The sequence below is a fragment of the Tinamus guttatus genome, unplaced genomic scaffold (genome assembly GCF_059628265.1).
Source record: "Tinamus guttatus ecotype Peru unplaced genomic scaffold, ASM5962826v1 Tinamus_guttatus_pri_ptg000155l, whole genome shotgun sequence".
Lineage (NCBI taxonomy): Eukaryota > Metazoa > Chordata > Aves > Tinamiformes > Tinamidae > Tinamus > Tinamus guttatus.
Window position 1 is genome coordinate 6,926,862 of NW_028288689.1, and position 25,635 is coordinate 6,952,496.

At 37.9% G+C, this 25,635-nt stretch overlaps 1 protein-coding gene across 3 annotated transcripts; it reads left to right on the forward strand.

Annotated features, from left to right (window-relative positions):
• On the forward strand, nt 1-25,331 carry MATR3 (matrin 3). Of its 3 annotated transcripts, none has more exons than XM_088522646.1 (14): nt 1-30; nt 13,401-13,462; nt 14,068-14,109; nt 14,407-14,510; nt 15,314-15,366; nt 15,818-15,943; nt 16,574-16,699; nt 16,914-17,084; nt 18,257-18,388; nt 19,154-19,197; nt 19,599-19,989; nt 21,517-21,910; nt 22,559-22,680; nt 24,266-25,331. In XM_088522646.1, exons 1-14 carry the CDS (start codon nt 7-9, stop codon nt 24,314-24,316), a joined length of 1,842 nt encoding a protein of 613 aa, XP_088378772.1. In that variant the 5' UTR covers nt 1-6; the 3' UTR covers nt 24,317-25,331. The 3 variants fall into 3 exon arrangements, with proteins under 3 accessions (XP_088378772.1, XP_010224785.1, XP_010224787.1); XM_010226483.2 differs by lacking the exon at nt 1-30 and adding an exon at nt 7,637-8,699; XM_010226485.2 differs by lacking the exons at nt 1-30; nt 22,559-22,680 and adding an exon at nt 7,637-8,699.
• The last annotated feature ends 304 nt before the right edge of the window (nt 25,332-25,635 follow it).

Here is a 25,635-nt window from a genome sequence, read left to right on the forward strand (position 1 = left end):
GGAGCCATGCGGGCCCAGCCCGGCCCGCAGGTACCGCGGCCCCGGGGCAGCCCCACGCTCCCCTCACGAGCGGCCGCCGCGCGCCCACAGCGGGCGGGGGAGCGGGGGACGGCGCTCTCGCGAGAACACGGTGAACGGGGGCGGGGCGGGCGTCTCGCGAGCCTCGGCGGCGCCGCGGGCAGTGCCGGGCGCAGCTCTCGCGAGCGCTGGGCGGGCCGTGCGGCGCGGTGGCGCGTGAGGCTGGCGCAGCCGCCCCCGCCCCGCGCAGCCGTTGGTGCCACAGCGAGCGGGACGCGCAGGTAGGAGCGGCGCCCCCGTCCCGCCGCCGCCGCCATCTAGGGACGCGGCCGCCGCTCGGCGGGAGGGAGCGGAGGGGAAGGGGCGGACGGGAGGAGGGGGGGGGCGCGGCCGTTAGTAGCCGCCGCGCGGAGCGGGGCGCGGGCCCGGCCGCTGCGCGCATGCGGCCCGGGCCGGTGCGGCGGCCGATCCGCGAGGCCGCGGGCGCCCCCGCGCGGCGCCGCGAACAAAGCCCGGGGCGCCGCCGCCATGCGGCTGCTGGGCCGCGGCCAGCGCGGCTGCGGCGGCGTCGCTACCGCCACCCGCGCGCCCTTCGGTGCCGGTTTCGGTGCCTCTGCCGCCAGCCGGGCCCCGCTAACCGCCCCCTCGCCGAGCGCTGCTGCTTCGGAGAGCTCCCCTCATCCGCGATATTTACCCTGTTTTAAGAATTAATGAATTTAAGATAGCGGTAGCATCCGTTGGGCTTCTCTTTCTGCTCAGTTTCACTTTCATGTAATTTGCACTGTGGTTTCAAGTCATCCTGCAGGGATTTTTTTCCCTTCTGTGACGAATTAGTAACGTTCTGCATTTTGTATGAACGTGTTTGATATCCAGAATCAAAGTAATGGCATAGAAGTTCGTTTATGATTAAAGAGAAATAAAGAAAACCTCTTTGGTTGGCCTTATGGATTGCTTTGTTTAAATAAATAACGCATTTAAGGCATAGAAAGAAAGCTGAAAATACCCCTTTAGTGTCTTAAACGTATGTCTCGTCCACAAAGATTCCTTTGGGGCAAATATTATAAAAATAAAAATATTATTTTTTAACAGTTTGTTTTTTTTTAAATCTTATCTTAAAATTAATAAGGTTTTTGAAGTGTAGGGGAAGTAAATGGTCCTGAGTTCCTAAAGCAAGATAAGCAGTGGGCAGCTTCTGTTCAAAGCTGGACAGTCATTTATAAAACAGGATCTGTAATTTTTGTCTCAGAAAACAAAATGGGGGTGTCTGATAATTTTTTTTTTTGAAATGCAATAATACATTGAAACATATATTAAAACATATATTAATCTGTTTTAATCCCTATTTTAATCTCTTATATTACTCAAGATTTAATAATTTTCAGTCTTTAATTTTATTTAAAAACATATAATTCATTACTTAATTACAGGGGGTAATTAAACTTAATTTAGGGTATTGGCAGCTAAGCCTTGTGCGTATGCTTGGTCAGCATGATATCCAATATCTGTATTTGTCTACAGCGCACTAGAATAGTCAAGACAATGAAATCGGAAAACAAATTCAAGAGTTTTCAGCACTTGCTCATGGTTCTGGTTAGGCTTGAGGCTTTTATGAGTGTTTTTGCTTTTGAGAGATTGTCTGAAATTTACTGCTTATTGAAAATTTTACAGATTCTGGTGTTTTGAAAGTATTCAGGTGCTTTATGCATCCCAGCAAGAAGGATGGAAGGAATAACTAACAGAACTTAAATTTCTAAATGTACCTTAGAATGTGAATGTGCCTTAAAATATGAATATGTTTCTAAAAGTAAAATCTAAATAAAGGGAAAGGAAAAAAAATCAGTCTTGGAGGTTCCAAACTAAATTAAGGAAACAGGGTATGCTGATCCATGTTAGTCTATAAATGTATTTATGCAGCCTTTGTGCTCCTTCTGTTCTCCCTTAGCTTCCTGTAAGTCAGCCTTGAAAATAAATACAAGTTCCTTACAGTAGCGCTGCACTGACTTAGTTTGCAGGTATCTGAGTACAGCTTTGTGCAGTCCTAACTTAAACAAGGCAGCTTTTACTTTGGGTACAAAAACAGTCAAACAGGCCATTGATTCTTCTCTGCAGCTAGAGCACATGTTGACAAACTCATGAGCAAGATTTCAGTCAGGAAGGAAGGCTATTTTCTCTCAGCTCTAGAAATGCCTGGAGGCAGACTTGTATTTACTAATTAGTCAGAAACTTTTAATCCTTCCAGATCACAATGCAGAAGTCACAATATGAGGTAAAATTAGTTCTGTATTACACTAGTACATTCTCTCTTTTTAATCTATTTTTGGATCCCTTTGTGTATGAGCATTTGTTTTAAAAAATAATAATTATGGTATATCCTGAGCTTTTGTGAAAGTTCCAGTTCCTGTCAGACTATTCATCTCCAAACATGAATTGTGAATGAACAGTGATTGTCCCCTCCCTCTGGCAAGGGCCTGAGCATGTGGTCGTTGTTACAAGAGCTTCCAGTGTAAGATCCTAAACATTTGGCAGTGTCTTTGTTGTTGGCAGATGCTGTCGGTTGAACAAAGTCTTAGAGGATTCCTGGAACTTAGGTGCAGGAAGCTGTGAGACTGCATCCTGCTGCAGATTTGGAGCACTGAAGTTAGTCATAAGCAAGAGATGTTTAAATTGCTAAAATATATAGTGTGTAAAAATAGGAAATCAGCCTCTTATTTTTATAGTGCTCCTTTAGGCATTCAGATACTGAACATTGTGTAAATTCTTGTAATATTCTTAATTGCTAAGCTAGTTATCTTCTCATTTGCAAATAATAGGCTTCGTAGCATGTAACATTGAGCTGTTTTGAAGCAATCCTCAATTACGGTAATTTCAGATTGCAAATTTTGATGACCTCCTGCAATCTGATAAGTCACTGAGGTGAAGCTGAGTATAATTGTCAGAATTCAAACTCTTTAGTTTTGCACGGCCTGTAGGTGGTTGTCTACCCAGTGCACTAATAGAATAGCGTAGACTGAACAAGATAAGTTGTTTCTTGTGTGTAAAGCCAGGAATATTGAATATTGTGCTCTGAGGAAATACTAGGCCATGAAATTAGGTGACAGTCTGCATTCTCTGTGTGCAGGGTTTCTTGATGATTTAATTTTTGCTCCTCTGCCTGCAGGAAAACAGCAGTTTCAGTATTTCAGTATTGTGCAAGCTGAAGCAATCCCACAGGCTTGAAACCCAGCACAGTTGTGCATCCAGCATCTGCTCCTCATTTCCTTGCAAGTTCTGGTCTTTTTACTACCACTATTTCTCAGAGCCGTACAGGGAGTCATCTGTAGTTGTCATGTGAATTCTTCAGCAGCAAAATAAATGACTGCAAAATGAATTCACGTACTAAGAATTACTCGAGGGTAGGAGAAGAAAAAGCTGTATCCTGTTACTCAGAGAGCCAGGATTGTGGATGTGGAACTGTTCAGGGGCCTTCGTTTCAAGGGTGTGCAGTCCTCAAAAATTATACCCTAACAACTAAGGGAGTGTTTTTTTTTCAGCTTGTAGATTGCTGTATTTCATCTCTTTTATAAAAACTGTTGGAATTAATTTGATTAAATGTAATGTGTTTTAAATAATTTGCTTTTGAAGTGAAAGTGAAACTGACTAGAAAGTGAAAGGCTTTTTTTTTTTTTCTTCATGCTTGAGACTTTTGAGTAGTAGAAGACAAACATAGAAAAGGATGAGTTGTACATATAAAACAAGATACTAAAAATTTGCTGTGTATACACGAGTAAAGAAACTGAGGATGGTGGAAGGAATATGAAACAATGATTTAGAGCCTACTCATGTGCCATAAAGGGTGGTAATTTAAAAGTGTTATGGCCAACATGATCAATATAGCCCAAGAATTTTCTGAATTAAACCATTCTCAGAAACATAACTAATATTTCCATGGTTTCCTCTGAGAGTGAATGGTATAATGTGGTTGTTAACACATTTCTAAATATTTTCAAGGGTTACGTCTATTTTTAATAAAACAATTTATTATTACTTTCATATAAAAGAAAATCCTTCTGTAGTGTTTGAAATTCAGCTTTGCTTCTGCCTTTATTTGGCAGCTGTATATTCTTTAGGATTCAAATTTCTTGTTATGTTGTCTGCCTTTACAGAAAACTCTTGTGCAACTTCCAGAAAAAAAGTGGGTTTTTTTTTTTCATTGTCCACATTTATCTGTAAATCTAGTAACATTTTAACTTTCCACTTATTTCAAAATAGCTTTTCAGTGTATATTTTCAAATCTTAATATGGCCAAATTTCTGACCACAGATCTTAAAAATGTTAACCCAAAAGCCTGTCTGTTCCCAGTAGAGCAGAAATTATATGGAGAATATCTAGCACGACATTTTCAACTGAGCTAAATCGTATCTGGATCTTTAGACTGCTTTGTTCAGTCCTAGTTGTCTTGTTGCTGTAACTCAGTTGATGGCACGTTTCCTTCAAAGCCAGCAGACTTTGGTCCGTGGGAACCTGTCTCTGTCAGATACCGGTACCGTATCACGTTTCATACAAAATGTGATCTTAGATTTGTGTATTAGACCTGACCGTGTGGAAGTTAAAAATTCTTTGGTTTGATTTTAGAGCTCTTCACCCCGACATGCACTTTGTTTCCTTGTCTTCTATATCTGGTCTTGAAGAATGGGTAGATTCAGGTTAAGATACGGTAGCGATCGCAGAATGACAGTGATGTAGCAAATGGTGGATTTCTGAAGATAGCCATCCAGAAACTTAACTCCATTTGGTACACTAATCAAATACCTAATTAGGTATTGGGCAACTCAGCAGTTCGTGTCCTAAGCATTAAGATAACATTCTGCATCATTATTTAGATGTGTTGGTCCCCCTTCATGCTTTTTCATAAGATTGTCCCTTTTTCCTTATTTCTGCTCCCCTCGCCCCATCTCCTTATTTTTTTCTTGAGTTACTTCATTCTTTTACCAGGGCTTGCAATAGCATGGTGGTAACATTATATAAAAGCTCCATTTGTAAGTGTAGTTGACCTGCAGCATGTAATTGGTTTCTCTGTAGCGCGGTTCCCTGCTGGACCGGGATGTGCTGGGTTTTGTTCCGTGATAATCTCTCCGAAGCAGCGCACAATGGATTGCCGATGGAAAGACTGACAAGAGGATTAGTGAGCATCTGTTCGGACAGAAGTGGTGTTTTTGGAGTGTAGAGAACTTTCCTGATTTATTGAAAACTTGAATAGTGCAGGTCCCTCCATTAATAGTAGCACGCACCATTCCTTTCCTGGCCCCATGGTTGTCTGTGGAACCACTGTCTGGTTTGTAAAGCCCTCTGGTATATCTGAGTTTATAAAGGACCTAGTAAACCCAGTTTCAAACTGCTCCAAGTGTGTGAATGAACTAGAAGGAAATTTGTACATAAAAATAGAGTAAGATGAACTTGTAAAACTGTTCATGAGGTACTTTGAAGACTGCTGAATATATGTATGATTAAAAATATACATCTAAAACAGGTGAATATGGATGTTTCATGTTTGAACTTGTTGAATGAGTCTTCATTTCCTAGTCTAGTTCTTAAATGCTTTCTATTTAAAAGCTCTTAGTGTGTTCCATTTGTCCTTGATTTCTCAGTAGTTGCCTCCTTTGCTCTCCCTGTATTCCTGTCTCCCTGACTGCTCTCCTCTGAAGCTTTCTGCAGCACTTTTCTGTCTTCTGCTTTAGATGCTTTTAAACTTATTTTCATTTCCCTGCTTCTCAATTTCTTATTCTTAACCAAATGCTGTGCAATTAAATTTGCTTTAAATGACTCCAAAGCATGCATTCTAAAAGTAAACATGAAATGAGTCTATAGTGTACCAATAACAGGAATACACAGAAAATTAAATAAGGCAGTTACCTGTCCAAGAGGGACTTCTGTTGGGTTTTATGTACTTTATACATCTGCTATGTTTTTGAACTGTAACATCGCAACACCTTGTCCTTACAAGCAATATGTGGGATTTTTCACCCTAGGGAATACTGAAGTGCTTTACAAATTATGAGAAGTGGAGGAAAAAAAAAAAAAAAAACTTCTGCTTTATGCGCTCTGAAAAAGGACTTAGAATTCGGTAGGCTCTTGGGAAATATCTGCACTCACAACCCTGGCCTTTTTTCCCTGTTTCCAGTACAAGAGAAACTGTTCTTTGTCTCTTTGCAGAAAGATCCTTGCTTTCATTTTATCCCTTTCCACTCTTCCCCCAATGTACCTTTTCTCAGGAGTTGATTTTGTTTTGAGCTGTGCGGTTTGTGCCTGTTTCTTCCTTAAGCTGTTGTGTGTCGTGTGTTGCATCTGAGTGGTGATGCTGGAGGAGCCAAACAGTTCAGCTGAGATCTGCAAGGGCTTCACTGCATCTGGGCCCCCAAACTAGCCTGCTTCTGGGGGAATGTTTCTGTGTGTCCTGACTTGCTTTTCATTTTGTGTGTCCCAAGGCTGAAGGCGTGCGGAGGAGACGTACTACAGTGTATTTTCCATCTGTATAGAAAAAGTGGCCTTTTTTGAAATATGTCTGTGCTGCCATGAGAAGAAAAAATCAGTGGGCATTGATACAATGTTTAGTTAAAGCTTTAACTAAATGCAGTTGGGTCAAGTATTTAATTACTAGGTTAGGAATCAGGCCTGTTTCCTGCATAAATCCTATCTCTTGTGAGTACTGCTTGAGGATCTTTTAACTACCACATGTGGTCATGGTGTTAAAATCGAGCCTGAAACAAGGAAACGAAGTGCTGGTAAGAGACATGAACACCGCTGTCTTGCAGAACTGGCTGCGGGGCGTAGTGCCATCTACTGACTTACTAGTACCTCTTCCTGCAGCTCTAGAGTTTTCCTTGGTTTCCCATCCGAGCACTGACTAAGCCTGACTTTGTTTAGCTTGAGGTCTGAAGGTACAGGCTGATGTCATAGCTGCCATAAAATGGAATAAAGATTCACTTCATACGTGGTATTATCCATATAACTGCAATTTGAGCAAGAGGTCTTATTTACTTTCTGCAAATTTAAAACTTATTTTTCTTGTTCACATCTGTCTTCACATCAGTAATTTGATTTTACTGCATAAAGATTGAATATTATGTTTGGTCTTATTTACCAGATCTTACAGCAGACACTTGTTGCCCAAACTTCAGTTACTTTTAACTTCTTTTCGTCCTATTCTGTGGTGGTTTCATTTTCAAATATGTATTATATGCCAAAGTCATCTTGGATTCTGTGAACTTATGTTTTTTTGTGGTCTTCTCATAGAATGTAGTATAGTAATGTAGGGTATATACAAAATCATTAACCAGAGATCAAGGCTTATATACTAGTAAACCTTAGATGCTTTCAGACATCCCAAACTTCTGAAATTCACTTGTCTTCGGTATGAAAGTAGCTTTTTTGTAGAAGGAGAGTAGTATGTATAGGAAACACTGCTGTATTTTTATCTGAAATAATATATGTAGGTTCTGGGTACATCTTGAGTCTGTTAAGTTATGTAATAAAAGCCTTGTAAGATTGAGATCTTTAATGTTTTTAGATCAACATGATGCATAAGTTTAAAACTGCATCTGTGTAAAGGGATTTATGACTAAAACTGCTTGTTTTTCTACAGAATTGTCTGGTGTTTCTCAGCTTGAAGAAGATCTGCAGTCATTATTGATCCTCTTTCTTGGCGTTACCATTTTCGAAGTGAAGTTTGCCTAGCTTTCTAGTGTGAGCTTTCTTTTCAGCCATCTTTAAAAAGCAATTTTTGATCCGTAAAGTAGACAAGCTCTAGCTCTACAATGTCCAAGTCATTCCAGCAGTCATCTCTAAGTAGGGATTCGCAAGGTCATGGACGTGACCTCTCTGCAGGAATAGGCCTTCTTGCTGCTGCTACCCAGTCTTTAAATATGCCAGCATCTATTGGAAGGATGAACCAGGGTACTGCACGCCTTGCTAGCTTAATGAATCTTGGAATGAGTTCTTCATTGAACCAACAAGGATCTCATAGCGCACTGTCTTCTGGTAGTACCTCTTCCCATAATTTGCAGTCTATATTTAACATTGGAAGTAGAGGTCCGCTCCCTTTGTCTTCTCAGCACCGTGGAGATGCAGACCAGGCCACTAATATTTTGGCCAGCTTTGGTCTGTCTGCTAGAGACTTAGATGAACTGAGTCGCTATCCTGAGGACAAGATTACTCCTGAAAACTTGCCTCAGATCCTTCTGCAACTTAAAAGGAGGAGAGCTGAAGAAGGTTATGGTAGAGATGGCAGATCATCCACACGGGAACCACCGTACAGAGTACCTAGGGATGATTGGGAAGAAAAAAGGCATTTTAGAAGAGATAGTTTTGATGATCGTGGTCCTAGTCTCAACCCAGTGGTTGACTATGACCATGGAAGTCGTTCTCAAGAATCTGGTTATTATGACAGAATGGATTATGAAGATGACAGATTAAGAGATGGAGAAAGGTGTAGGGATGAATCTTTTTATGGCGAGACTTCGCATAACTATCATAAATTTGACAGTGAGTATGAGAGAATGGGTCGTGGTCCTGGTCCCGAGAGATCTCTCTTTGAGAAAAAGAGAGGTGCTCCTCCAAATAGCAATATTGAAGACTTCCATGGATTCTTACCGAAGGGTTATCCCCATCTGTGCTCTATATGTGATATGCCAGTTCATTCTAATAAGGTGAGTTATGCACCAGATACTTCTATTTTCCTTTACGTTGTAGTATCTGTTCTGTTTTTACCTTTTTCTTTAATTATTTCTGTAGCCTGGTTGCTTTTTAAATGATCTGAAAGTTTGTTTGAGAATGAAAAAGGCACTTGGTTTATTTGCAAGGTAATTGTTAACAAACATTTTAAACCAGGGCTTTACATTAATTTTTTTTTTCCCAGATTACTTCAGGTCAAATAGCTATCATCTACTGGGATGTCTTATTTATATTTTACATCTACATGTTCTCTTAACCACAAACATCTGCCATTTAAGTAGGTTTTTTGGTGGGGTTTTTACTTTTTGTTGGTGGTTTGGGGGTTTTCTTTTTCTTTTATTATTTTTGGGGGAGGGTGTTTTTTTGCAGTGTATCTACTGTGCTATTCAGGAAGCTAGTTCAGCTCTCCTCCACATCTGTCTTGATTGCTGATTTATATGTAGTTAAGCTGCATTCTTGCACAGTTCCATTTTTTTCCCCTGTCCAAAGGGAAAGAGTTAATGTAGAGCCCTGGAACTTGTTTGAAAAAGTAAAAATCACATTTTAGATTAGCTCATTCTTGCCTTTTTAATTTCACTTTAACACTCTATCTCATACTATGGCTGAAATTTGTCGTCATTTTTCTCCTTTTTTTCACAACTTTCTTAGACACTTCAGACTCACTTTTTATTGTCACATGTTGCATCTATCCCTATAGATTCTCAAAAAAAAAAAAAAAATCAGTCTGCTGCTGCAGTGTCCTGCTCTGTGTTCCTGGTAGCATTCTTCACTTGGCTCACAAGTAGAGTGGATCATCTGGTATATTCGGTTATGCTGAGACTTCCCTCTTAGTATGTTCAATTCTCTGTAAAGGTGGCAGTTCACTTAAAATGGCATGTTTATTTAGACGTTATTTTCAGAGCCTTCTCACTTTCAGCTTTTTCAATTTTGCTCATCTTGCTGATTTTTAGTATACTAGGCAATTTAACTCTAAAATTGGCTAACGCAGTGCCCCTCTTGTCACAGCTGGTGACTTATTAGCTTGAGGGCCTTCAAATGCAAACATAATACATGCTGTTACTGTAAAATTGACACAATTTGGAATTACTGTCACTAACCATTTCTTTACAGTTACCGCTCAAGATACTGGCTCTATATCTCTAATCTTTTTTTTGAAATATATGAAAACAGCGTTCAGTCCTTAAAAGTAAACTATCAAAATAGGTTCAGAACATACGTGCTATATTGTATCAGCTGGTCTCACGGTTTGTAAACTTGTGTTGCTTTAACTGCTTTTATATAAATTAATCACAATTCAGGTTTCTTGTTTCCTTTATATTTGAAGTGTGTTTTCATAAAAAGTGTAAGTATTAACAAATTAGATGCTACGCCCAGTTCTATAAAAGGACTTCATTTGGTTAGATTGAAAACATTAACTCCCGAGGCCCTTGAAGATGGCACCCAGTGATCCTGTAAGTAGGGTTCTTTTTAGCACTTTATTTAAAACCCTTGTTATTCTTGGTTTGCTTTGGTATGAAGATGTGTTTGAAGGATATGAAACCTGAACTATCTTTCCAAATATGAGAAATATCAAATTCTTTTGACAGCATACTTCTTCTGTAACATGAAAAAAGCATCTTTTTCAAAACTTGGTTTGACTTAAACTTTGACTTAAACACCATGCAATGTTTGCAATTAGATCATGTTTCTTATGACCCAAGTTTGGGCTTTGCTTCTAAGTTTACAGATCATGTCACAGCAAGAATTTTTCTCTTCTTCTCCTTTTTCCCTCCACTTTGCATACCTAACAGTTACAGAATTTCCTATTCTGTATGCTGCAGAACTTCTAAGGTTATCTGATGAGACCCCAAATTTACAGAAAACAGAAAGAGAGTGCTTTTCTTAGCTGGGATGATGTAAACTTATTACTACAGAAATCAGGAATCTCCCTTTTCCTCATTCCCAAATAAAAACATTACAGATGATAGGTCAAAAAAAACAAGTGTGTGAATAAAGCATTTAAGACCAAAAAAAGGGTAAAAACACTCTTAGTATAACTTAAACAGCCTAGCAGATAACTCCTCTATTTTTTTTCCTTTTTAACAATACTTCTTTGATTCGATGTGTAATATTTTTGACCCAGTTTGTTTTCTGTCTAATTTTGAAGTCAATTCCCAAATTACCACATTTTCTTAGGCATTTTGTCAATCTTGATCCCTCCCTTAATCAAGAAATGAGATGTAAAAGGTATAGGGTTTGCCCTCCCTACCAAAGAAAAAGACTGACGCAATGTGAGCACATGAATTTGGAGGTTAAACACTTGAGAAACTGTGATACACCTCAAAGGAAAAACATGGCTGTCTCTAATAAAGGCATATCTAAAATTAGGTGCTCAACTTAGGCCTGATTTTTTTTCTAAAGGACACTGCGTCCTCTCACTTGCATCAGTTGAAGTGAAAGGTAATCTCAGTTTTAAGAAACTCAATTCAGAATTTCTTTCTTTTAACAGCTTAACTTTGGGCCTCCTTGTTAGTTAGTGTTAACTAGTGTCTAGAAATATCTGGTGCCCTGGGTGCTGAGAGGAGCGACAGGTCACACTGAGGAGAGGAAGGGACTAAAGGGAAGTCTAGACTGTTTTTAACAACAAATAAAAAAAGTAAGCAAGCCATTGTTGTCTTGAAAACTTTTCCCGAGGGAAAATGTCCTTGCTCATACGTCAAATCTCCTTCTGGCCAATGTAAAGGTTTTTCAAGTATTATGAGAATTACATCCCCAAACTTTGGCTCTAATTTGCAGACAATTTAAACTATTTTAAAGTATGTGTTAAGACAGCTTTAAATGCATGTTATATCTAGCAGAATCAGTCATTGAGGCTTTACAGATTCTATACTAAAATTTAGAGGTTTTTTTCAGTGTTTAAAGGGCTGCTTTCTGTATTGCTGTGATTAAAACCTGTTAGTAGCACCTTTTAAACTGAAAATACCTTTGTTTTTCTTGAAATACTGAATATTTTGTAGGTGGATTTTTTAAAAAATTTTAATCACCAGAGAATTTATTAATTTATAATTGTAGAATCTACATCTGAACCAGTTAACAACAATAACAATAAAGTGGTGCCCTTGTTTTACATTCACTTGATAAAACCAGTGAGTTTTTCATCTGCTCCATGTTACACTTTGTGTATCGTGGAAGAAATGTACAGGGCAGTTTAATGACAGTATGGTATGGGAAACATCAAATCTTTTTTTTTTTTTTTTTTTTTGGTAAAAAGGCAAAGATAGGCATTAAATACATGGAAAGCTTCAGGGATATCTCATTTAGCCAGGAGGATAGAATTAAAATTTGGAAACGATCAAGATTTAAGAAAAGCACTTGCCAGTGTTGAGTAGAAAATCTATGTGAAATAAGAGCTGCATAACACAGGCAGCCAGTGCAGTGCCCACGTTGACATTTGACGGGCACCTCAGGAGAACGAAGAACTGTCAGTTCCCCAAACCCTCTGCAAGTTTTGTAATTACCTTCCCCTGCATTTCCTTCTGTGAGCCTGAAGCTCCCCCTTCTTCCATATTTTTTGCTGCTGTATTTCCTTCTTGAATAGCAGAAGAGTGCAAATAAGTGGCTGCCAATTGCATAGCAGTAAAACTTTGTGAAAAAAGGAAAACTCCCTGTACCCTTTTACTTACGTGAATATAGCACAAACTAATAGTGCTTTTCATAAGAAAGGCCATTGAGATCATCAGGCACCCGGTACCTTGATAAAGGAAGAGGTGAACCCCTTTGCAGTCCAAATAGGGTGCAGAGAAAAAGGAGAATGAAAGAGTAGAAAGATTCCTTTCTAGCAGCCTTTCCCCAAAACCATGTGGAAATATCTATTGGACACTAATGTCTATACGTGTGTTAGACATGGATGAGCTCAGCCTGGAGGGAATCAGCCCTTTCTCCTTAGCTGAGACTTTGGCTCTTCTGCAGTTTCTGAGCTTGCCCAGGGCACCCTCTCTGCTCCCATCACTCAATACCTAGTCCCTTCTCTATACAGTGCAGCTTTGCATTAGGAACTTCATTCTGAAACTGAGGTTATTTGGTTTAACTCCACTGTTCCTCCTCTGTGCCATCTTGAACAGATCTCTTCTTCTTGAGACTTTTTTCCCCCCTGAAGTGCTCATACATTTTATATTTTATTTGTGTAATTGTAGTTTATCCTAGCTACATGCTTTCATTTCTTTTAGTCTTTCCTTTCTGAATTCCTTGCGATTTCTTGGCTTCTCTCTGGCTCTAAAACCACGAGTGTTTAGTGCATATTAATCTTGGAAAATCTGAGGAATGAAGCAGAGAGAGTAGAGGAAATTCAAAAATTATTGAAGGAAAAAAAAAATCTCAGCATCCTGTTCCAAAAGCTGAAATCGAGCTGATGCACACATATGCTGTAGCAGTTTTCTCTGGTAAGCTTTAAATATTGAGCCCATAAATTGCAGAGTATTTTTCATCAGACACTTTTTTTACACTGCCCAGGTTGTAGGTTAAGAGGTAGGTTCAATTCCAGTTTCTCTTTAAAGTGCTGCAAACAGATTGCAGTATCTGCATGCATTTTAGATACTACAGCTTAGAAAAGAAGCTATAGTGTTACATAACAACATTATTTTGTGAAAGAGGGTTTACCATACCTGGCTGTTAATTTTTAATCATTTACTTTGCTGCAGGAGTGGAACCATCATATCAATGGAGCGACTCACAGTCGACGTTGCCAGCTGCTTCTTGAAATGTATGAACTTGAAATATGTTGAGCATTCTTGTGGCATGAGGGATTGTACAACTAAGTGTGAATTATGTTGCATAAAGCAGGCTTAAAAACATGCTGTGTGTTTTGGGAAATAAAAATGTGCAATTTAAAGAGCATCTTTAGGAGGAAAACAAAAAGGATATTTAGATTATGGATAGCAGTTCATAACCTCTGGATTCTACGGATTTGTATGTACATTTTAAAGAGAATCAGCTCTTAAGAACTGAGGATGTGATGTAGTTTTACAGCACCCTAATAAGACTTCTACAATTTTGTAATAAAGAACAAACTACCTAGGTGCAAATCATGTTGCAAATTGTTGGATGTGTTATATTTTGCATGGAACTTTTCTCGTTAAGAATAACATTCCCTTTTACTGTAACTGTCAGTAGACTCTTATTTCTCTTATGGTGTGTCCTGTAGCAGACAGTATAACTGTATGTGTTATATCTCTGTAGTATGTAAAGATAGTGCTGCATGTAGGAAAAACAGGCATGCAGAGTATTAAGTATACAGAGGATTAGAATTAGATGGCATTTTATTTTTCTAACCTCTTTCTTTGTTTTGTTTTGTTTTTTTTTTTTAAGATATCCAGAATGGAATCCTGATAGTGATTCAGGACATGGAATGTAAGTAGCAATAAATGATAGAAAATACAGATTACAGAACTGTGCTTCCAGTTTAAACAATGCAACTAATCTAATTCACAATTTTGGTAGCGTTTGATGCCTTACCCGTCGTTTTTCATGTGAAGGAGAGGAAGTTCTTAAGTAAATCAGCACACCTTCATGTCTTTAAATGGAAAAGTCCATTTATTTTCTACAAGCTGAAGAGCAACAGTAAAAGCAATTATTACTATTTTTTCTTTTTTTTTAAGATGTATTTAAGATGTATAAATGTATTTGTTTGCTTGCTTTTCTCTGTAGGGGTGATCCATTTATGCTGCAGCAATCCACAAACCCTGCACCAGGCATTCTGGGACCCCCGCCACCTCCCTTTCACCTTGGAGGACCCCCTGTTGGGCCAAGAGGTAATGTGAACAGGCATTCCCAATGTTCTTGTCTTAAATTTCTGCTCACACAAAGTACTAGATTGCAATAAATTGTTTTCCTGCGTATTTTAATACACTACATGTGACCTAAGGTCGCTGGTGGTCGCGCCAGCCTTTCCTTGTTATCCTTAGAGGTTTAGTTTCCCCTGCCCCAGTGTTAGAATAACAAAACAAAACATGCAGTGTTCAAAGCAGCAGAACTGAAATATTTCTTTTTTCGTAAATACTTGCACTTGTAAATGGTAGCAGAACACATGTAAATCTCAAACTTTATTTTGAGCTAATCTGAAAGTATTTTTTTCCCCCCAAGGAATTTCCTAGTAAAACAGATATTTGGTGAGAAATAGAGTTGTTTTACAACTATAATTAAGATTCTTCTTGTGTATGTATAGCCTGAATTGTATGAGGCAAACCTTCTTAGTGAGGAGTTTCAACTTCTCCTTTGTCCTTTCAACAGGACAATGTTTTATTTTTTGTGGGCTTTACTTATTCAATGGTATGGAAATACAGCTCTTTGTACATATTCTTGTAATGTTGAACTGACCAGGATACTTGGGAAGGACCTCAAGTTGCAAGACCTCTTAAATACCCAAATTGACATCCTTTCAGAAACAAAATATTTCAAGCAATTATTTAAAGCTGTTCTCATTGGATTTTGATATCGCAAATGACTTTTATCTCTGAAGAATTTCTAAAAGGAGGCGTGATAATATGACTCCTGCAGGTTGAACTAAACTTCTTACAGGTTGAAGTAAACTTACTTATTCTTTAATTTCTTAAAGGAGCTGGAAATGGAAATATGCAAGGACCGAGGCACATGCAAAAAGGCAGAGTGGTTAGTATTAAAAATTTCTTTCAAAGAGCTTCTCTGAAGGATATAAGTGTTTTTGTACATTCATACTTTTTGTCTATTTTTGTGTGTTTTTTTTAGTGGAAGAATTTTTTTTCTAACATAACAAGATTTTAGGATTTATTTCTGTGGGAAAATTGAGGTTTTGGAGTTTCACCGTGCCAAACACCGTACAAAACATTTATTCCAAAACTGTACAGGCTCCGCTTCAAATGTTCTATTATGGTGAAGCCGTGGGGCATGAACATGCAGAAAGGAGGCTTAGGCACAGCAGACATTTTCTGTGAGCCCGTTAGAGATTCCGTGCCTTTTCTGTATGCATCTAGTGTTAGTTACTGCTGAGGAAATATAATAAAAGTAGAGCAGAGCCTTGAAAAGTCTTCTTTTTTTTTTTTTGGTTTTGTGTTGTATACATGTAACCTTCTGTCTTCAACAGGAAACCAGCAGAGTTGTTCACATCATGGATTTCCAGAGAGGGAAAAACTTGAGGTATCAGCTGCTTCAGCTTGTTGAACCATTTGGAATAATTACAAATCACCTGATTCTCAACAAAATCAATGAGGTAAGGTTGGACCTTTTAGTAGTATACTTGATACCAGGTGGGGTCTAGTATGCTTAAATTTTTGTAAAAGAACTTGCTTTACTTGGTGACAAAAATAGTTTGTCACCAAGGCTACATGCTTAGAAAGAAGAGTAACTTGTGTGTTTCCTTTAACAAAGTCATAATACTGCATTTTAACTTTGTAAAATATTGATAACAATTATTTGTGTCATCTCATAGCTTCCTTCAAAATATGCCACGCTTATAAATAATGTTCTTATTTTGATATTCTCTGCAAAACTTACTTGGTAGTAGTTTGTACTGGGTGTCATAGCAACAAAGTGAAGTCGGCCAATATATAACTCAGAAGAGAGCTAGAAAGGGTAGGAGGAAACTATGAAATGTGCTGAATCTAAGCCTGAGTGGAATGTAGACAAACCCACAACCTGAAATCATTTCGAGTGTGCGGTAATGGTTCTATTTGTGCATTTAAATATGTATGGACAATGTGTGTCTTAATTGTACAGATGAGTTAATTCTGTAATCAAGATTTCGTTTTGATTTCATTTATTCAAGGAAGAGCTTGAGATTTTAGGCAAAATACTGATTTTTGAAAGAGTAGTGATTACATTATTTTTGATATGATTTCAGGCATTTATTGAAATGTCAACTACTGAAGATGCCCAGGCTGCAGTAGAATATTATTCAACAACACCAGCACTAGTATTTGGCAAACCAGTAAGAGTCCACTTGTCACAGAAATACAAAAGAATAAAGGTAAATAACTTTCTGTTTTTAGCATTACCTAATCTGAGGCAGGATGTTGCATTAAAATTGTTGTTATTTCTTAATTTTATGTACAATTCATCTGTACCAAATTAATCACAGGAAGGATGTCTGTATAATATATTTACTTGCTTTAAGTGATACACTGTAAAGCGTATTTTATGTAGTGCGTGCCTAAAAAAACTTTCATTAATTCTTGTCCTAGAAACCCGAGGGGAAACCTGACCAAAAAACTGAGCCGCCAAAACCAGAACTTGGTCGTGTGATTCACCTCAGCAATTTACCTCATTCAGGATACTCAGACAACGCAGTACTCAAACTAGCTGAACCATACGGGAAAATAAAGAACTATATACTCATGAGGATGAAGAGTCAGGTAACTGACCCTAGAAATATACCTAAATACCAGAAATGCAAATATTTGAAACTTAGGCTTTTAACTCTGAAGAAATAGTATACTTTCAATAAATGTATCTGCAAGCTTCCTACTCTAGTATAGAAACGGAAATTATTAGAGGGTTATGTAGGTGATGTTTTGCTAGCAAATTTGCCTTGAAATTTAAATCTCTAGATGCCTTGGACTTGTTTTTAAAAAGTTAAAAATGTTGAATGAAAGGCAAATATATTTAAGTAATAAGCATATTTTCTGTCATCTACCTTTTAAAACCCTCTTTTCATTCTTTAAACGAAATATGATGTAATTGTTGAGCAATATTTGAAACCATACTGCATTTGTATAGTAAAACATTGTACTATTTGTGTAGGTGATTTGTATGAATACATAAGAATTTTAAATATTTGTCTGATAAGATTTATTTTCAACTTTACCTTCTCAGTTTGCTATTAAATAAGAAATTCCAAGGCTTTTCAGAGATCAGTGCCAGAATCCCATAGTGCCACACTTAGAGAATTAAAAAATACTCAAATTTATTGTGTGACCTGTAAGAAATTCTCCCTGACCTAATTTCCCAAATCTTTCTCTTTGGATTCGGTGCAGAAAAAGCTCTGTTTTATCCGCTAATGATCCCGTAACCCAAATGTGTTCTCAGAGGTTTGTTTGGCAAATTTAGTGTATCACAGGGACAAGAGTTTTGCAGAAGCACTTTACGTAGCGCTGCTTTTGGACCAGCAGTTGCTGCCTCCTTGTTTCTTACTACTTTTTCTTTCTCTTACAAAAAAAAAAAAAAAAAAAAGGTAGTAGATTCCAGATTCCTAGAAACTTAGCACCAAATAACTATGAAGAATTTCATGTACAAGATTATGTGAAATCATGTCACTTTAGGGTGATGTTTTTTGCAGATTATTTAAATACCTATTATTTAATTTCAGAACTTTCTACAGGACAGACTTTACTTAATTGAAAATCTAGGGACTTTAGAGCACTTTCGTAAATATTAAAACACAAGTGGTTTGGAGAGGTTGGGTAGAGCTGAGCACTATAATTTGGTTTCAGCATTTCAAAATGTTACGTTCTGAGAAAAATAGTGTTACCCGTGGAAATATTGTGTATGTCATGGGGATTTTGAAAGTTTATTTTAATCTTTTCAGGCTTTCATTGAAATGGAGACCAGAGAAGATGCTTTAGCTATGGTTGAGCATTGTGCCAACAAAGCTCTCTGGTTCCAAGGCAGGTGTGTGAAGGTGGATTTATCTGAGAAATATAAGAAACTGGTGTTAAGGGTAAGTAAATCTTTAGTTAGAAACTGATTTTGAATTGTGATTGAATGTATAAAGTGAATTAAAAGGAAACTTTCACTTCTTGATTCAAATGCACCTGTAGAATAAAAGTATGCAGTTAATGTCATTCTGGCTTTCCAAATGCACCTATTTAGCTTGACTGTGGTGTTCTGAGTCCTTGAACAAAATAAAAGGATTTTCCTTTCAGATTTCTTAAAATTTAGAATTTGGATTATTGACTAATCAAACAGTGCAGAAAAAAATTTCAAATCTCTCTGCCTATAACACTGTAATACAGATTTTTCCCACCCTCTTTTGAAAATGATTTTTGATAAAATCAGAAATTGGGTGGCAAGATTATGTACCTGTACTTGTACACTTAATTCTTGGTGTCCTTTTCACAGTAGGTGACTGGTTTGTCCTTTATATTGTGCACTTGTTTAAAGGCAAAAATCATATAAATAATTTATAAGTGATGAAGTGTTATAGCAGAATGCATGTTTTTTTGTGTGTTGGATATTATTCAAAACCTTAGCACCAGACAGCTTTCTAACTGGTGTGGTGTTGAGTAACTGCTAATTTTGGTGATGAAAGAGAGTGGAAATGTCTAGGTTAGTAAGGCTTGTGACAGCTTAGCAGTGAATTATTTGGAGTGTCATGACTGGAAGTGCTTGGCTGGTGTGTCCTTTCTGAATTAATGCTGTAACACTTGTATAAATAATATTGGACCATGAATTATGAAGGTTATTTTTTTATTATTTGTTTTAGATTCCAAACAAAGGAGTGGAACTGCTGAAAAAGGATAAAACTAGGTAATTCCTATTATTTTCAAAACATAGTGTTGTTTTAAAAAAAAAACATGGAAATACATTATCCAGAGCACAGCAATTACAGAAGAATGGTCTGGCATTTATTGGGTTCAATGATGGAGATTTCACAGCCTCTTCAAGCTCCTCCAGAAATCCCTTTCAGTGCGTGGCTAGCCTTGCCTTCCCACCGTATAGATCAACTAGCAGTTGTTCCAGGACGGCCCCTCCTCGCAGCCGTCTTTTGCATGTTCAAAGAAAGGGATCCTGTTTCCCTCAACGTTCCCTTTTCTAATCTTAAACAAACACAGCGTTGTTAGTCTGACTAGAGGAAACCGTGAGTTGCTTTGTTTGGTTGTTCCTGGGCTCGATTCCGATGTACAGCAAGTACTTTTTCTTCTTTACAGAAAGAGAACATACTCTCCAGACAGCAAAGATTCTCCAAGTGATAAGAAGTCTAAAACAGATGGTGCTCAGAAACCTGAAAGTGTTGGTACAGAAGAGAAAGTAAAAGAGGAGAAACCAGATGAGACCGCCGAGACGTCGGGCACTAAAAGCAGTGAACAGGCAGACCAAGATGAGCCTAGTTTGCTCCTTGAATCTGAAGATGAGCTGCTAGTGGACGAGGAGGAAGCAGCAGCACTCTTGGAAAGTGGCAGCTCAGCAGGAGATGATGCAGATGTTGCTAACCTGACTGATGTCACTGCTGAAGAAAAAAAGGACCCAGCTGATGAGGTGGCCATAAAAACAGAAGGAAATGTTGTGGCAAATCCAGCAGCAAAGAAAAAGCTTAAAAAGGTAATCATATGGCAAGGTACATGAGTTGGGAAAAGAGTCTAAATTGAAAAACAGCTGCAGTATTCTGTATCAGATATTTTTCTGTGGGTCTTTAAAATACATGCACGTCACATTTTCCTGAAGAGAAATAGGTGTTAAACTTACTGTGAAGAAAATGGAAGATCCCACTGGCTGCAATTTGTAAAGGAAATCATGTATAAATCAGTCTTTCTGACAGTCTTACCAGAAACTAATATTACTGGGCTCCAGCCATGTCACTTCCCTGGGTATTTTCATTTTTTTTTCCCTGCATTCCTTGTTGGGCTCATACTAAGCAGCAGCCAGGAACTATTTTATTCTTCACAGTTTCTCATGAGGCTGGAGGTGGTAGGCCTTTCAAACACAAAGCGGAATGAGGACATTTAAAAGTGATTTATTTGGAACTTCTGGCTGTGTTAGACTGGACAAAATTGTGGGTATGTCTAGTCTTAGCTGGCTGGAACCTCGAGAAGTAGATTATGGGTTGGCCAACACCCATTTTCACATGAAAAAAAAAGTTTCAGCATTTTTTTCAGCCACATGCTGTTAACCACAATCTTACTTTTTCTCACCAAATGTTCACACAGACACACTAATGGTTGTTTATCTCTTACCAGCTGCTATTTTTGTTTGTTTTTCCACATTTAAAGCATACTCAATATGTGAAATAGCATACAAATGGCCAGCATGCAGAGTGGCAGTAACCTGAAATACTGACTGGAATGTTGTTTTGTAAAACAAGTAAGGCCTTACTCTGAGTGCAGTGTGCCCAGCTTTCAGTTTTGGGAATTGTTTTAGTGGGAAGCTAGCTACGTGGTGTTGGGATTAACGCTGGCTGGTGAAATTGCACTCCTATTATATCTCCTTTATAATAAACTGCCTCAGATTGAAGCTATTTGCCTTGAAGACCTACATTTTTAGAGCATGACTTTAAAGCTACTGCCACTTTGTGGAATATTGCTGTCCGTCCATATCAGCAGGAGTTAGATTTTTAAGAGACCTGCACAGTTTTTGGTGGTGGGATGGCTGGGGGAAAGTGCTTTATTTTTATTTATTTACTTGTTTTATTGTATGGGTGAGGAAAACTCCAAATGGTTGAAAAACGCTTCCTAAATTTTCTTTGTCATTCCAAAATGGCATCCACTCGATACGAGTTTTTTAAATCTAAGGAGAGATTTTAAATTTTTAAATTAAAGTAAGAACCAAATGTACTGAAGCTTTCAGTTCAAATATCCCGTATTGACTTAGTAAAAGAGTGGGCATTCTAATGGTACTAAAATATTTATTCTGATTTGAATGGCTCATTTCTGGACAAGGGGGAGCCTTCAAAAGGAACTTGTTGCACTTCTGCATCTTTGAATAACATTCCGAAAGAGCAAGGTGAGCGCTGAAGGAGGAATTTCAGGATTTTTTTTTGTGGGACTTTAGAGGTGTTTCTCCTGCAATTTAAACCAGTTTGAGGTAAATGCTTAAGAACAAGCTGACATAAAGAAAACATTTTCTCCACAGCGATACGTGGGTGGCTTTCCACGGAGCATGGAAGGTTTTGTCACTCTAGATGAGGTTGGTGATGAAGAAGACTCAGATCATCAAAAACTTCGCAAGTCTGGTTTGGCAGTAAAGTCTGCTGGCAAGAATGATGACAGCTTGGCAGAAATCAAGGTAGACAAAATTGAGGAGCCAGAGCAGGAAAGCGAAACGTTGGAAAACGGAACCAAAACCGAAGATAATTTGAAGACCGAACCTGTTGAAGCTTCCGATACCACAACACCGCAGGATGCTGAGAAGAACCCCCACGAAAATACAGACACTCAGGATGAACAGGAAACAAAGAATATCCCGGAGAAATCTATGATCCCAGATGAATTTAGGATTGGGCCCTACCAACCAAACATTCCTATTGGTAAGGCTGTTTCCATTTCTTTTCCAGTACATCTCTGTGCATTGCACTAGCATTTCTCATTTCATGGAACTTTTGTTTCTGGCAGTGCATTGCCTCTGAGCATACGTGAAGAAAGGGCAAGGCTCACCATTTCATTTTAGGGCTTCCCACTCCTGTCTTCATTCCTCCCCTGCCCCTAGTATTTTCTTTTGTTTTCTTGTTTTCTTTTTTTTTAATCTTTTTTTTAATTTTCATATTATTTTCCATAACACTTTCCTTAGCCAGAATTTAAACTGGAAGAGGTATATTTTTAGCAACACAAATTCAATTAATAGTACAGATCACACTAGTGGTATTAGTTCAGATTCATACTAAATATACAAAACTCAGAATAATCACAGAACCTTGTTAGCTCTCTTGAAGAAACCAGTAAAATGGACCTTTAGTCTGAAAGGTTGCTTTTTTAAAAAAGGGCAAAAAATCTGCGCATATTTAGTTATTAGTAGGTTCCCTGACTTGAGTAAACTAAAACAAAGACATTTAAAGACAAAGTAGCCTTTAATGTGAAGTGAATTATGGTTTTAAGAGTTAGCTTGAAATGACATATGACATTAAAAAAATGATGTAGAGTAGATCTCTTAGTTTATTTTGTGGTGTTTACTTCTCTAGGTGTGAATTATGTGGTACCCAAAACAGGGTTTTATTGCAAATTGTGTTCCCTGTTCTACACAAATGAAGATGTTGCAAAAAAGACCCATTGCAGCAGCCTTCCTCATTATCAAAAGTTGAAGGTAAGGCAAAAACTTGTTCATTTTAAGTGGCGTGATTCTTTCCTGGGGAATAGATCTGAATGAGACTGGACGAGAACAAAAGCTTTCAGGCAGTGGAAATTGGCTTAATCTATAATTCTTAGTTCAAGCTCTCCAAAATTTCTCTTAAAAAAAAAAACACACAAGATAGACATTTTAAAAGATGGGCTCCAGGATTTTTTATTAAATTTGGATTCACAAGTGCATTCTGATCTGAGCAGAGGCCAGCCTTAGAATTAGTGGTGCAGAGTAAATACAAATGACTCAACCCTTTTCCATTTGTCCCTTTAAGGGTATTTTTAATCAGTCAACAGAACTTAAGGCGAAACTTACATATTACTTGCTTTTTTAAGCAATCATATTTGCAACTTCTGATTTTGTGAGCATGTGTTACATTTTCTAATTGGATGAGGTATCACATGATTGCATGGTGTGAATGATTCTGCTGCTGCTGCTGTATTTTTGTGTATTGTGAGCTGTTTTCAAATATCCAAGAAAGGAGGAATCCTAAACCAAACTCTAATAACACATTGTTCCCATCAGCCGATTTCCTATCAGTTGATTATGAGCTGACAGCCAGGCCTGGAGGCTCTGCAAAAAGAAGGGAGCAGGCATGTCAGACTGAAAAACTGGCTTGCTTTTCGCAATAGGGAAGCCTGAAACAAATGCAGGGCCCCTGAAAGCAGATGGCACAAATGACTGTCACAAAGCAGAACATCAGCTAAAAACTAAAAAAAAAAATAGCTCAGAAAATCAACTAGCATGCAGAAGCTTGTAGTAAAAAAACTCACCTCATCCATCACCCACAGCTTTTTTTATTTTTATTTTTATTTCTTTTTTTCCATTGAGGTGTATCTGCTCACGGGACTTGATGTACTTGATGTAAACAGGGGAAGTGGGGGAAATGAAGAGTTGTTAGCAATTTTTATCAGTTCAATGAAACGTGATTTGTTTTGCTTTCCATGGCACAAGTGACTAGTAACATTGTGTGTCTGTAGAATTGGGAGAAGAATGGGGGAAGTCCAGCCTTTTATTTCACAAGGGCAAAGCATTTCCCTGTCTGGCAGTCTGTTGTAGCTCACCCTGCGAGCCGTAAGACAAAGAGCTAGCTTGTTACCACTGTCGGATATTGTTAAAGTTACTACAAATTCCTCTAATTTCTATGATAACTCTTCTAAGAGAGGGAAGTGTTTTGGCCCTGGCTGTGTAGAGAGCAAACTTGGAGCAGGTAAGTGGCACAACCACTGTCAAAACTCCGTGACAAAACAGAACGTGATTTCTTCTACCCTGCCAGGTTGGCAGCCTCTTAGGAAGGCGCTAATGGCAGGGCCAGGCCAGTATTTACAGAGGCTGCTGTTCTGGTGTTTGCTGTTGTTAAGCTGCACATTCAGCGCCTTAAACCCAGGTCTAATGTTTCAAATGAGGCTCCACATGCAGAAGTGCCAGCCTTTGCAGTTCATATTCACAGGTTTAAAACTTGAAAATTGCATTTATCTTTAAAATGGTAGAATTGCTACTGTGAGAAACTGCTTAATGGATCCGAAACATGGTTGCTTTCTTTTAACAGAAAATTCTGGATAAAATGGCAGAAGACCACAGACAAAAGAAAGAAGCTTAAAAGGAGAGAAGGATGTGAGGAAAACAGTGGCTTTGTTTTTAATGTTAATCTTTTTTAAAAGCAGTACCAGTAGTAGTTGGAGATACTGTATTCTTTTTTTGTTTGTTTTAGTGAAATACAGTAGGCGTTATAGGTCTGTTCATGTGTTAAATGTTGTAGCAAAAAGCATATGCAGTTAAGTTAATGACAAAAATTTGTTCTTAATGTGGGAATGGCAACAAGTTTCATTTTGACACTTCAAGCTATTAAAAGAAGAAACCTTGCACCCTTGTGAAAAGCTCATTTATGAAAAGTAAACTTCATTTAAGTGAAATTTACTACTATCAAGCTTCAAAATTGTCTTTAAGTCCCATTTCCAATAAAAAGTAAAAAGTAACACTGTATTTTTATTTCGTCTAGAACATTCCATATCTCAGTCTGAGCCTAGCAGATAATTAATTTGGAGTGTAAGGCTGTCATTGCATTTCACTTTTTCAAAGTCTTTAAATGTAAGTTACATTTTTAAATGTTGAATTGCAGTTTCTTTTAATGTCATTGCTGTTATCTAGCATATAGGAGAACTAGTGGTTAGTTAGCTTTATAACTTTGTGATTTTTTTCTAAGCTCTTGATAGACTTTCCTATTCAGCTATTCTGTGTATTTTTAGTGAAAAGTAAATGCCCATTCTCCTCTGACCAGTATTATTTCCTTGAGCTCTTCCTGCTTTTACTTGAACCTTGTAGTTGTCATACATCTCTAGTATATTCAAAAGCAGCATTTGAGTCCTGAAATGTAAAAAGGTATCTTTATATTCTTCACATGTAATTTTCATACCTGCATTTTAAAATCGTTTTTGTTAAAATCTGGTTTCATCAGACTCTTTAAACTGTGCTCTTAATGTACCTGCACATGTGACATGTGAACAGGAATTTGCATGTGTAACCTGTGTTTATCTGTAGTTTTTGTTATTTACTGCTTATTTGTGAATCCAGGTTACTAAAGTGATTTACCAATAAACAAAGCTAGGCAACAGTAATTCGTTCTAGATGTTTGGCATGTTAACCAATGTGTTCACTGAACTTCTGACTCCTGTGTTCATGGTACCACACTGAAAATCTAATTCTCTTTTTAAAATGTGCATGCTTTAACATCTATAATTTAGAAGCTTACTGCTACATAACTTTTTGTCCTCTTTTCTAAAACCTCTTCCATTTCTGAAAATAAAAATAAATAAAGTACCACTTGTTAAACCAGATAGATATATTCTGCTGATGGTTTTATTTTTCTGCATTTCATGGCACTTTGATCTAAGCTAAAATTCAGTTGGGCCCAAAACAAAA